The sequence below is a fragment of the Pectinophora gossypiella genome, chromosome 20 (assembly GCF_024362695.1).
Source record: "Pectinophora gossypiella chromosome 20, ilPecGoss1.1, whole genome shotgun sequence".
NCBI lineage: Eukaryota > Metazoa > Arthropoda > Insecta > Lepidoptera > Gelechiidae > Pectinophora > Pectinophora gossypiella.
The window spans coordinates 4,756,430-4,770,812 of record NC_065423.1 but is presented as its reverse complement, the minus strand read 5'-3'; the positions used below and the strand labels follow the sequence as shown (position 1 = coordinate 4,770,812).

Sequence of the window (14,383 nt, the reverse complement as noted above, 5' to 3'; positions counted from 1 at the left end):
TAAGAGGATCTGTGTCCAATATGACATTATGGTCTTCTTGCGTTGTTATATTTACAATCTAAACGCCTACCAAAAAACAAATATCTAAAATGTAACAAGCAACGATTGCTATAAAAGAATCAGTAGGATATAAGATGTAAATTGAGGTGTGGTGTGCTAATGATAATGGGGAATTATGATTATAAACATTAATAAAGATATTGTGTTATCTGAAAGGTTTATTTTTAATTATAATAAATCCATTTTCGATCGAGTACTTCTGCAGTTGCTTTTATATAAACCACAGGAAACATTATCTCATGATTTCCCACGCATCACGAAAGCGCCTTAGCAAACATTATATCAAACAAGTTTAAGCACATGTAATAAAGCATGCCATATGAAATAAAGCAGGCGCAAAATAAACGACCTATGGATTTTTTAACTTTATTTTTCTTTGTATATGACTTAATAACTCACGCAACATGTAAGTATTTGAGGATGTAATTTTTGTCTGCTTCTACGATCATGTTATTCATACCAATTAATAGATAACGCCTGCTACAACTGCTCTACTTACACCAATACACGTTGCGGGCGTAAGTTAAGATAAATATAAACGCATAATAATGGCCCCGATTCCTGCAGACACCTCCTAATTTTACTTTAAGTTATACCTGTCATTTTCTTATCCGCCGAAAACGAAAGGGACGGGTGATTGACAGCTGTTAATTTTAGGAAGAATGAGTAAATGAATTAATAACGCGGGCGAATCAAAAAGGTATCTCGCTGGTATGCAAACCGTTTGACGTGTGCTGTCAACTAAATTCAGTCGGGTTATTAGGCAATGCAAAATTTTTATACGGTTGTTTTTGATTTGTTCTTAAAATTGACGTGTGTTCCATTTTTATGCTTGTCGATTACCCGTCCCTTTCCTTTTCGACGGATAAGAAAATGATAGATATAACTTAAAATAAAATTAGATGGTGTTTACCAGTATCCCGATAGAGGGCCCAGCTCTCTTCTCAATGATCGAATGAATTACGGGTCACGTAGATACAAGTCTATTTAATAAAGTGCGTTTCCTAAATAGACTCACCGGTCTCTTTCGGCCATCTTGATTAGTTGTGGCCCATATTATGGATTACGGGCGTGACTTTATATAAATATATTTCCTAAATAGACCCCACTGGCAAACGAACCCAGGTGGGTCACTGGTCAGTAGTAACCCTAACACTAGGGTTGATGAGGTTGGACTCCACCTCACAACCCAATCACGATAGAAAAAGACTGGTCAGTAGTTAACATGTGTAACCATTACACCATTGTATAATTACTAAGTACGCAAAATCCAGGTTAACAGTGTTATTGCAGATAACATCAAAAGTATCTATACTTCAGATGATATACAGAATAAAGTGAAAAATGTCTGCAAAAACTTTAACACCAAGCACACACACCGCGAGATACATCAGATAAGTACTGAACTACTTACTAACAATATTTCGGTACATAATTGCAATACGGGGAGCATATACGTCACTCGGACCGCGATATAGAATGTCGACATCACCCGCGGTAGAGCCGCAGAAGTTAATAAAGTTAAAAAAAAGAAAAAGTTACGCTCCAGTCGCCGTTCGAAGTCGTACCACAGAATACATAATAGTCCGTTGTACACAGTTGCAGTAAATTCTTAAACTACCCATATTTAATTAGTTAATTTTATAACTTGTTACATGACACTTTTGCTGTAATTGGGGAGATGTCCTAGTGTATAAAAAGAGGTGTAGTGGTCTTGACACTGTTTACATACAACATTGGACGTGATGTGAAGTGCTGGATTAGATTATATGGTGTTTGATAGGCGATCTGTAATTGTAAGTACATCCTATTCCCGAATTATTCAAATCTGGTTAGAAACTCGCTTAATATAAAATAAATAAAACACTACATTTCTATGTCACATTACAAAAATATTGAATAAACGATCAAAATATTTTTTTCTCGCCTTATGGTTGTCTGGAAGAAATCGCTCTAAGCGATAAGGCCGCCATTTGCCGTGTACCTAGTTAAGAGTATTTTGTAATTATTTATTTTTATTTTGGTGCAATAATATTTATCTAAACAAAATATTTTTGAGTCAATAATTGACTATTGTATCTGTAACTTCGTTACGTACCTTGCTATTACCTACATTAAAAAGGGCTCTTATTGCATTAAAGGGTTATATATCGTTCATTAAAAAGGATTCTTAATTTCCTTCTTTCCTTGCCTTTACAATTTGCATGTAAGAAATTTCTACGAAGACACACAATTTGAATTACACTTGTATACTTGGTAGTGCAAAAGTGTGAGATGTAGAGGCGTTAAGAAATCGAGTATGTATGCGGACTTTTGCCTCTCGTAGATCTACATTATGAATAAAAATATTCTCCTGTCATAACAACATATGACATGGGCTTTTCGGCGGGAAACGGGAACGGGACAGTTGCTTTCTTCATTGAGTAATCTAAATAATTAATACGAAGTGGTGTTTTGTGGTTAATGATCGCATTAAGTTAGTCGGAAGACATTCGCGAGTGTTATTATATTGGGGTATTCAATAAACAAAGTGTATCTGCCTATTTTCGCTTCGTGCCGGGAAGCCGCTTCATAACTCAAAAGTTTATGCGGACTTTTGAGTTAATTCGTTTGGGGTTCGGAGTAGGAGTCTACTCCGAGGGTGGGGGCTTAGGTTTCATCATCATCACCTTTCATCATTTCATTAATCATCAAGAAAAAAAATACGTCAGACATGGCTGTATGGGCATAGTTCCCTTTGCCTTACCCTTCGGGGAAAACCAAAACAAAAAAAAAAAAAACATATGACATTATCACCACGTGATAATAACACGGTAGAATCACGAGGTTTCCAGGATTTTCCGCCCGGTTAATGGCGATAGGCTCACCCCCTATTACTTGAGACTTAAATATGTCTGGCGAAAAGCGGGTGTATGTACCTACAATACACCTCTAAATACCGCTTCGGGGATACAGCCTGGATACTATGTTGTGTTATGTTATAATCATATGACATATTATAATGTCTATACTGTACTATAGGATATGCTTTGTAGTAATGTAGAACGTCTTAATTAACGTCTCTTAAAAAGTACGCACTATTCCGACTTAAACTCTTCATTGGAAATTCTTACTGTCAACATTTTTAAGTCACAGGGACTGTAACCTGGAACCTGACAGAGGGCAGCAGTAACTGTCGATACGGTCTTGAAATCGATTAGGTATAGTGAGTGCCATCCCACACACGTCAAACAGAGTACTTTGGGGCGGAAGGCAAGAGGGAAACAACTGCTCTATTTTCCCCTATAAAAGTCCTTAGTTACTTTACTTAAATAAGTAAGCATAAGTGATGATGAAATTTTTTAATGTTTGTATTTGTAAAGTTTTCGTTAGTTGTGTATTATAGTTAGTCATAAACATTTAACCCACTTGTTGGCAAGCTTAATGTATCAAAACTAGTCGAAACTATACGACCTAGGCAACTCATACTTGATACTGTAATTTCCTACATTTTCCCCTCCTAGACGAGACTTACGAAATTCTATCCGGTTCCTATACCAACAGCAAAAGCCTGTCTAGTATGAACATACCTGAGTAACCTTATACACTGTGTGTAATCTTGAAATATGTGAAACAATGTGTACTTGCTATCGTATATTAGAAGAAATCTAAGTGAAATTCAACGGTGTCTATCTGTTATCTCAGTGAGTGTATTTTTGTGTGACAATTACGTTGCAAAAGCACCAAGGCTGCGCGTATCATTTTAATCGCGTGTCAAACAAGTACTTTTTTAAATTCAAAACTGGAGCATGCGCAACAGATAACCGGTGGAATACTTTTTTTAAAGTATCGAAAATACACCCTTTTTCCGCAATTTATTCATGAATGACCGCAAGGTTTACTTTTTTTAACGAGTAATCGTACGACTGCCAAAAAAAGGAGCAAAGATAATCATTATATAAACAACCAGTCTTGTTTATAATGCCTTTTAGTATCGTAATATAATACATCGTTGTTTTCGTAATTTACATTATGAATGGGCGGAAAGTTCACCTTCACTTTTATATTGATAGGTACTACCGAGTAATCGTAGGACCTACCTCACTACGTAGGTAGTTTAACTAGAGAAAGAAAATAGATTAAATATAACCTTCAAAGTTAAAATTAGAAACGAATTCGGGTTGCAATCGCAAATTGGTATGGCGTAACTACGCATAGTAATAATTACTTATACCTATTTAACAGCTGCTAAAAAAACATAAGTATACACGTGCGTTCGTTTAACATAATTGTAATTCTACTTTGATAGATTTCAAAAGATTTAAAGACCACGACCTGAAAGCTTAATTGGAACTGAAATCATTTGACATTTGCGAGAAATTAAGAAACTTAATTCTATACTTACAATTTTGCGTTTACAGATTTCTAAAGAGCAAGCTCATTAGCCAAATCAAGATGTCAAGAGAAGTGCATACAATGTTTCTATGGATAATTTTAATATTCATACAAACATACACGCTAAGCACAAATGGCAGAGAAGACTTGTTCGGAACATCGGATACATATTTTGGAAAATACAAGAGGGCTACTTTCGGCCCATCGTCATTTCGGCAGAACCCGTTAGTGAATTTCATGATGCAAACGATTGCACCGAACCAGTCTCCGAACCAGCCGGTGGATTTCTTAGACAACCTGAAGGACAAATACCCATTGCCTAATGGTAAGTTGAAAACAATAACCATAGATTGTACGTTGTAGAAGTTATCTCGTACACCTAACTAATTAGAGCGTGACCGACTATCTGACATGTCAAATTATACCTTCTTTTTTCAAATTGCTTTATAAAGATTTTTTTTGTTACACAACTGTACGGTACACGATTAATTTAGAATTATCTTAAAATAAAATTTATATACGCAACCAGGATGCGAACTCTTACTTTCCATCCGAAATCTTTTACTTTTCATTTATTACATAACACTTGACGATCTCCGATCATCGTAATAATGTGTAACACTATTTAATATTTTACTTACTATGCTTTCAAGTTTCGAAATTAAAACATCGGCCTGTCACTTTTTTCAGGTGTGAATGCGCCATTCGCAGAATATGACTACGTAATCATAGGGGCCGGTTCTGCTGGGTGTGTCCTGGCGTCTCGTCTCACAGAAGACCCGAACGTGACAGTCCTACTTCTAGAAGTCGGCAAACCAGAGTTCGCATTAACTGACGTACCATCCATCGCACCATACTTCCAAAGAACCGAATACACCTGGCCGTACTTCATGGAACCACAACCTGGCGTATGTTTGGGTAATGGCGCTTACGTGTTACGGTCATATCGCCGGTATTTCCATTGCTCTATTTCACAAACACAAGACATGCAAATTACGAAAGATAATAATGAAATATATAGTCATTGACTCCCACGTTGTTTTAAACTTGCGTTTACTTACAGAGAGAGAATTAAGTATACTTACTGATCTCCGAGTTGGACGTACTTACCCAAGGTCGATTTACGTCGTAGGTATTATTGTTACCAAAAAGGATTCATTTTTCTAGGCATTTATACAGTTTTATTTACATACATTTGTATCAATTATAAAGGTTAAAAGCCACATATGTTAGCTTAGTAACTTGACAGTGACCTTGCCGACACCAGTTAAAGTTGTAGGTTTGAGATTTATCAACTTTAACCTTTTCGAAACGTACATCTCCGCTACAAACTACGATGGTAAATAGGTATAATAAACTTCCTATAAATAAATTTTAAAAGATACAGGATATGCACACAGGATGTTCCGTAATTAGGGCTAGTATATACGGGTAACATTTTAACTTTACGTACCTCTATCCGTTGTGAAATATAAGTTTTGACTAGTGCCAAAACGAGAAGATGGTCCTTACTCACTTTATCTTAAGTGCAATTTTCAGTAATACAATTGTCTATCGACCTTAGAAGGCGATGCGGCTCTACCAACTTATGACGTTATTCTCACAGAAGGTTCGGTGAAACATGGGTACTCAGTTCATCTTGCGACGGATGTACCTCTGCCTAGCTCAATTGAGAACAATAGCCGTGAACTTATGTTATATTGTTGTTATATTACAGGAATGATAAATGGTCGTTGCTACTGGCCAAGAGGTAGAGCAGTGGGAGGCACGAGCGTCATCAACTACATGATCTACACCAGAGGACGCCCGGAGGAGTGGGACCGCATAGCAGCCGCCGGCAATTACGGCTGGTAAGTTTATTATAATGAAAACACATAATAACGGGTTCTTACCGCGTTTAAACTAGGGATATAAGACTCCCGATATTTCGACACTGTTGCAAGTGCCATGATCACGGGATGATTGATGAGATTGGAGTGGAGTGTAGGTAGATCCATAATTTTCTACGGGCAGACATATATGTCTACCCTCTTTCTTTGCAGCTTGTTGATGTATTTGATATCGGAATGTTCGGAACCATCTGAACTCGCACCAAACTCACTACGACAAACCGTACTCACTGTGTCCTCACGTTTTGTCACCACATTAGGCCGTTTTAAGCTTTTCACAACACCTACATCATATCCCTACTTTAAACGCGGTAAGAAACCGTTATTATGTGTTTTAATTATGATAATAACCGCGTAAACTTAAAACAATGGTAAGTTTATTATTTTATTTTCAAACATATGGGATACGGCACACGAAAGATGTTTTGGAAGATGTGGGTGGGGTGGGAATGCTTGGATACTTAGTTCACCTTGCGATGGATGCACCTCTGACTACCCCAATTAGACTATAGTGAGTTTATATTACAATATATGATACGAAAAAAATGGTTTACGAACCGTGTCCAATATCCCAAAACCCTCTTAAACTCTGTACTTCGGTTACTTTTGCGTATTCCATATTCAAGTTCGGGTAAATGAGAGTAGCGTCTGCATGATCCACCAACTCATTGTAAAGTATACTGCATTCGATAGGTATCTATAAGGCCATTTACTATTGGGCCCAAGGTACCGCTCTACAGGTCTCTAAACCGATGTTAGACGTAATATAACATTTAAATGGAATTAACGGTTTTTCACGCTAAGTACTAGTTCACCTACCTAAACGAAATAATTTGAAAGATTGCTAAATTGCAGGACATCCTGTCAACCAAAAAGGGCCGGTTTTGCTCAAGCAATAAAGAAAACTCCGAGTAACGAAACCCGTTTCGATTTAAAGATATTTATTTACATACCAAAGATACTTATTAAAAATGTCCTTTGCAGGTCGTACAATGATGTTCTCAAGTATTACATGAAGTCAGAACATTCTAACTTAAAAGGACTAGAAGATTCTCCGTACCACAGTAGAACTGGTGAACTGGCTGTCAACTGGCTTAATTACAAGTAACTACCTAATAGTATTGTACCTTTAGTCTCGATTAATTTTAGGTAAATATATTACACGTTATAACAACTAATAAATCGTATGATTATTTCAGAACGCCATTCGTCCATGCATTTCTGGAGGCCGGAAGAATATTAGGACATCCTACATTGGACTATAACACTCCAGAGCAGCTTGGTTTCGGCTACCTTCAAGTAACAGCGAAACTAGGCAGAAGAGTTAGTGCTGCAAAGGCATTCCTGCATTTCAACCGAAACCGACCCAATTTGCACATATTGCCAGATACCAGAGCAACAAAAATTTTAATAGATCCTGGGATGAAAACTGCGTACGGAGTGGAATATATTCGACAACGTATGAGACAAACAGTTACTGCTCGGCGAGAGGTTATAGTATCAGCGGGTCCCATCGCGTCGCCACAACTGCTCATGTTATCGGGCATCGGCCCTCGCGAGCATCTGAACAGTCATGGAATTCCAGTCATACAAGACTTACCCGTTGGACGGACGCTATACGATCACATATCATTCCCTGGGTTAGTATTCACATTGAACACAACAGGCTTAACTCTCAATGAAAATGCTGACGCAACGTTAGACAATGTACTAGACTGGTTACAATTCGGTGATGGCCCAGTCGCTGCTGCAGGCGGTGCTGAAGGTATCGGCTATATTAAAACCCCAGGGTCCGATGAACCTGAACGAATACCGGACATAGAGCTATTAAGTATAGGAGGATCTATTCTCTCAGACGGTGGTCCCGGAGGAAGCAAAGCTGTACGAAGAGGAATGATGATAAATGAAAATATTTTCGACGCAATTTTCGGGTCAATAGATAACACAGAGGCTTGGAGTGCCTTTTTGATGTTGTTGCATCCCAAATCAAATGGCCGTTTAGAGTTAAAGAATAGAAACCCATTCAGTCATCCACGCATGTTTGGAAATTACTTGACAGACCCCAGAGATGTGCGAGCATTTATAGATGGTATTCGGCATGTGCAAGCTTTGGTGGACACGCCACCCTTCCAGCGCTATGGAGCTCAGATACATCGCGCTAGTTACCCTACGTGTCGCACGTTGAAGTTCGACTCTGACGCGTACTGGGAGTGTGCCGTTCGTACTTTTACAGCCACTTTGCATCATCAAATCGGCACCTGTCGTATGGGTCCTGTGGGCGACCCACAGGCAGTGGTAGACCCCGAGTTGAGAGTACACGGCGTCGACCGTCTACGCGTCATCGATTCAAGTATTATACCGCGAACAACATGTGCCCATACCAATGCACCAGCCATAATGATCGGAGAAAAGGGTGCAGATATGCTAAAAGCTACGTGGGCTAATTCACAGTCTGACAATCTCCAAAGCTATGACTACGATGACGGAACGTTCCAAATCCTAGTAAAAAAATGAAAAGTAGAAAGTTACAAACCAAAAAGATAGTATTATGTAGAGTTAAGAATTAATAAGTATTATGTTGGACTTCACTTATGTTTTGTATCAAATATTGTAATTATGTACAGAAAGCATATTATTTAATTAAACTAAGTATACAAAAACAACGTTTAAAAATTTATTAATAAATTCTATCGCGTGCCAGAAGCTACTAGTCTCTCGTTATTCATTACCGTTTGGACACCTGAATATATTGACCGTTGTAACCCAAAAAAAGAGATCGAACGTATCCTACTGTACGCACCTCCACTGCGATCATCGCATACTAACTGGGGACTCCGCGGAGACAACCAGTTACTATTGTCCAGTTGCGAAATTATCATTTTATAAATAACTCGAACTGGAACTATTTTTAAATTTCTCAAATAAAATAAGTTTTTTTTTTAAATAATAGTTAATAAAAATGATAATAAAGTTTTTAATAGTGTTGCCAATTTTATTAATTGGCATTTTAAGTTCGGAAGTGGATGAAGCTGTGGTTGAAAACGTGGATAGTGATTATGACGAAAATATTAAGCTGTATCCTCGAGACGACGTTGAAAATTCTGAAACCTATGAATCGCTTGACGACGGCAGAAATGGGAAATTATTGGTGTCATATCCACAGAGCCCCGTAATTGATTTAATGATTCAAACGACATCCTCAATTTACGTCCAAAAGAATCGCGGTGAATTTTTCGATTTCTTGAGGGACTCTTTTCCTTTGCCTGCTGGTGAGTACCTATTTTACCTATTACATGTCTCTAATATACTTACATTTTTCAATATAAACCAAAAAAATAGATTTTGTTGGACTACTATTATTTCTTGAGCTCTTGTATGGTAAGGGTAGGTACAGCCTAATACGAAGGAAAAATACCAAGAAAATATACACTATTGAGATAGTCGTCCTATGCTTATATAGACATTCAATTTATTAAATAACTATTTTCCTTTATCATAAACGAAATTAGTTAGGTCAAACAAAAAGCTCGATAAGGCGTGAATACCTTCTTAGTTAATCATGCGATGAAATCTCTGACCACCCTAATTGGGAATATACCCGTGAATATCGTCGTTATGACTTGTGCGTTATTTATAAAGAACATTTTTTCTGTCACGCAGACAGGTTCAGTAGATTTATAATGCCTATGAGGACTATATTTGATAAGGCAATTAATTAAAGAATCAAAGAATTTGAAGACTTGCTTAAATATACCCTAAGCTAGTCAAAAGAAACATAAAATTTTGACATTCATTACCATATATTGCATAATATATGGATTTAAACAAAACAAATGTAAATCGACTCGGTTGATATGTAATTTTAATAGATACACAAGAATGTACTTAGGGTACGCACATGTAAAAATAAAAACAAGTTCATTGACTTTAAGTTCCACATTAAATCTACATTAGTTACTAAGTATTATAATATATACATATAATTTATATACATTCTCAGTAAGTTGTACGTACAAATGTATAGCTGTTATAACCGGCAGAAACACGCACACAATGTAATTACTAGTTACCTATTCCTACTTAGCTATCGCTACGCAAGTAATTGAATCAAAAAATATATATGAAAAAGTAACCAGTCCTCCCAATCAACCGGTCGAGGACCTTTGCAAAAGATGACCGTTATCTTAAAAGCTCCAATATAAGTAATAAAAAACAACGTAACGGAATCTTTGTTGGGACACGTTTACGGTATTTATGTCCTGATATACGTACTTATGCAAAAGTTAACGGAAACAAAAATCAAGATTTTTATATTGGTACATAAAACAACGGAATCGTACGGATCTATGCATCTTAAAACAAAATATTATACCTTTATAGTCTAGGTGGATAACACGACGTCAATTAAAAGTTATATTATACCTACATACCTATTTAGATTACATGCTTTATTCCATAATAATAACTACCTATGGAAAAGCAAAAAAATAATTCTATAATTCTTCTTCTATAAGAAGAAGATTCTATAATTAGCCAAGGCAAACATCCTACATCCTATTAAAGGAGCAATTTTAGTGCAAGTTTTTATTTCAAACAGATCTAAAAATGCACTCCCTTTGTAGACTACGTGCACTATACAGGGCGTTAGTGATACTGAGGGGGATAATTAAGACCATGATTCTGAGTTGATATCAAGTGGAATTTTCCGTCGTAAAATTAATGTTTTATTTTAGTTTTTTATTTTTTTTTCAATTCTATACTTTTACTATGGAAATTTCCACTTGATATTAACTCAGAATAATGAGCTGAATCATCCCTCTCAGTATTCGTTACGATGTCACTTACACCCCGTTCAAGTACATACGGTAGTCATACAAGTAGGTATGGGTGTTAGTGACGCCGTAACGAATACTGTCGGGGATGATTCAGACCATGATTCTGAGTTGATATCAAGTGGAATTTCATGTCGGAAAATTCATGTAAATTTTAGTGTTTTATTTTATTTATTTTCAGTTCCATACTTTTGCAACAGAAAATTCCACTTGATATTTAAAACACGATCCATTCGAAAGCACACACACACATAAACAGCCTATATACGTCCCACTGCTGGGCACAGGCCTCCCCTCAATCAACCGGAGGGGGTATGGAGCATACTCCACCACGCTGCTCCAATGCGGGTTGCTCCAATGCCATTCGAAAGCAATTGTAGGCAAACATTTTGAAAAAAAATAAGGTATCAAGGACTTGTGGATCTTAGGTTCACGAAAAAATATTTGCGGGTGTAAATTACGTTTTTAAAAGCTCAGAAGAACTCTGATAGGTTTGTTGTTAACCGAGAAGACTCTGTCAAACACATTCTTTTTTCTTGGCTTCCTATTCAAGATTTTACGTTACCTATGTAGAATACAAAGGATTTACACTTCACTTTATATTTATAAAACAAATTAGACACCTAGAGCTAATAATTTTATTTGAAGAATCATACGCGCGAAATGTATATTTCCAGGACTGCAGTCACCTTTGCCGGAATACGACTTCATCATAGTTGGAGCTGGATCTGCAGGATGTGCCCTTGCGTCCCGACTTACAGAGAACAAGAACACCACTGTACTGCTTCTGGAGACTGGCAAACCAGAAATGGTCCTCACAGAAGTCCCAGGCTTGGCACCTTATTTCCAGGCCACAGATTACACCTGGCAGTATTACATGGAACCGCAGGAAGGAGTTTGCAAAGGTGTCAAATACAATTTTTCTTTTAATTTTCCCTTTTTGCACGCCAAGGTCTTGTACAACCACAAGATGCTTTTACGGCGGCTCTCAAAAAAAAAACAAATTACGTTGTTTCCTTGTCAATTTGATGACACATTTCTAAGGACAATAGGAAACAAGGTTGCTGTAGAAAATGTTATAAAAGTAAAATTAATTAAGTTATTATTATTAAACTCTTTATTGTACTAAATGGTACTAAAGGTGGACTTATCTCTAAAAGAGATCTCTTCCAGTCAACCTCGCATGGTGTGAGAGGTCAATAAAAGTGGGAATTAAATTATATTACAGGAATGGAAAACGGACGTTGCTTCTGGCCTCGAGGTAAAGCGGTTGGTGGAACCAGTGTTATAAATTATATGATCTACACGAGAGGCAGACCTCAAGATTGGGACCGAATTGCTGCTGCTGGCAACTATGGATGGTAACTGAATAATACCTACTTTGTATTCTGTTCATATGGTTAGATATCACAACACCAAAATGAGACATCCGAAAAGGTCAAGTTTGAGATATCAGGATACAAAAGAGTACCATCATATGTGCAATGTTTTGAAGCTAGACAATTAAAGATGAGATGCAATTCATAACACGTACTTCGATCGTACGAAGACGTTTGATAGTTTTATTATAACGAGTCTATGATTGATATGGAATCGATGTTTGTTTCCAGGTCTTACAATGATGTGTTGTACTATTATATGAAATCAGAAAAAGCGGATCTGAAAGGCTTTGAAAAAAACCCTTACAGAAGTCGAGATGGGGTCCTACCAGTCGAATTTGTACCAAAAAAGTAAGTTATTTAGCTATGCATCTTGCATGTTGCTCAAATGAACACCTTCTTGACATATAAGATTTGTTTGTTTTTTTTATTTCAGAACAAAATTAATAGGCGCTTTTCTAGAAGCTGGTAAAACACTCGGACATCCGACAGTAGATTATAATGCTCCTAACGGCTTTGGTTTTGGCAAAGTACAAGTAACGATGAGCAAAGGGCATCGACAAAGCGCTGCCAAAGTATTCTTACACTCCCACAAGAAGAGAAAAAACTTACACATCTTGCCTGAAGCAAGTGCTACGAAGATTTTGATAGATCAACAAACGAATGCTGCTTACGGTGTTGAATATGTACGTAATAGAGTGAAGTACACAGCAAGAGCGCGGAAGGAAGTTATATTGTCAGCAGGACCAATAGCATCACCTCAACTACTCATGTTGTCGGGAATAGGGCCTAAAGCACATTTGTATTCGTTAGGCATACCTGTTTTAAAAGACCTTCCCGTAGGCCGCACACTTTATGATCACATCTGTTTTCCCGGATTGATTTTTAAAGTAAACCAAACAGGTATAAGTTTCACGGAAGAAAGAGCAGTAACACTGACAACTATTGCGGACTGGCTGCGAGATGGCGACAGTTTGGTTTCGTCACCCGGAGGAGTGGAAGGTATTGGATATATTAAAACCCCAGTGTCAGATGATCCTGAACTGGTTCCCGATATCGAGCTGATCAGTATCGGTGGGTCTATCGTTTCTGATGGAGGCCCTAAGGGTAGCAAAGCTGTCCGTAAAGGTATGAGAATTTCTGAAACAGTGTTCAACGAAGCTTATGGAGACATTGACAACACAGACACATGGAGCGCCTTCCCAATGTTGCTTCATCCGAAGTCTGTGGGATATTTGGAGTTAAAGGACAACAATCCATTTAGTTATCCACGAATGTATGGAAACTATTTGACTGACCCGAGAGACATGGCTACATTTATAGCTGCAATTAGACATATACAGGCATTGGCAGCTACGGCACCGTTCCAGAAGTACGGTTTGCAAGTGCACCCTGCTCGGTTTCCCAGTTGTCGTGGTGTTGTATTCGACTCCGATGAGTATTGGGAGTGTGCTGTGCGTACATTAACCGCTACGCTTCACCATCAGATAGCTACATGTCGTATGGGGCCCGTGGGTGACCCGCTTGCAGTAGTAGACCCAGAACTACGCGTCCATGGGGTATACCGCCTGCGTGTAGTGGACTCCAGCGTTATTCCACGCACTGTGTCCGCACACACAAATGCGCCTGCCATTATGATCGGAGAAAAAGCGGCCGACATGATAAAATACGCTTGGGGACTGCAGTAAGAAAAGATTCAAGACTGATTTAGTAAACATAAAGGGAACTTGTAAGACTATTGAGATTATTTAACAATGAGACGAAAGGTATAATCAATAGCTTTAGTGATGGCATTTAAATAAAATATGTACAAACATATTGAATAGAATTAAAAATTAAACATAGGTAA

General features: G+C 37.6%; 3 protein-coding genes across 4 annotated transcripts in view; 2 read left to right on the top strand and 1 right to left on the bottom strand.

The window, feature by feature from the left end:
- LOC126376112 (flotillin-2) overlaps nt 1-14,383 on the bottom strand; it is a 313,335-nt gene that overhangs the window by 287,744 nt on the left and 11,208 nt on the right. The window lies entirely within an intron of this gene.
- Nucleotides 1,621-8,946, top strand: LOC126376099 (glucose dehydrogenase [FAD, quinone]-like). The gene is made up of 6 exons (XM_050023263.1): nt 1,621-1,856; nt 4,461-4,759; nt 5,125-5,352; nt 6,152-6,284; nt 7,308-7,427; nt 7,523-8,946. The coding sequence occupies exons 2-6, from the start codon at nt 4,495-4,497 to the stop codon at nt 8,835-8,837; spliced, it is 2,061 nt and encodes a 686-aa protein (XP_049879220.1). The 5' UTR covers nt 1,621-1,856; nt 4,461-4,494; the 3' UTR covers nt 8,838-8,946.
- On the top strand, nt 12,650-14,374 carry LOC126376111 (glucose dehydrogenase [FAD, quinone]-like). Its single transcript, XM_050023276.1, has 2 exons — nt 12,650-12,885; nt 12,971-14,374. Exons 1-2 carry the CDS (start codon nt 12,734-12,736, stop codon nt 14,220-14,222), a joined length of 1,404 nt encoding a protein of 467 aa, XP_049879233.1. The 5' UTR covers nt 12,650-12,733; the 3' UTR covers nt 14,223-14,374.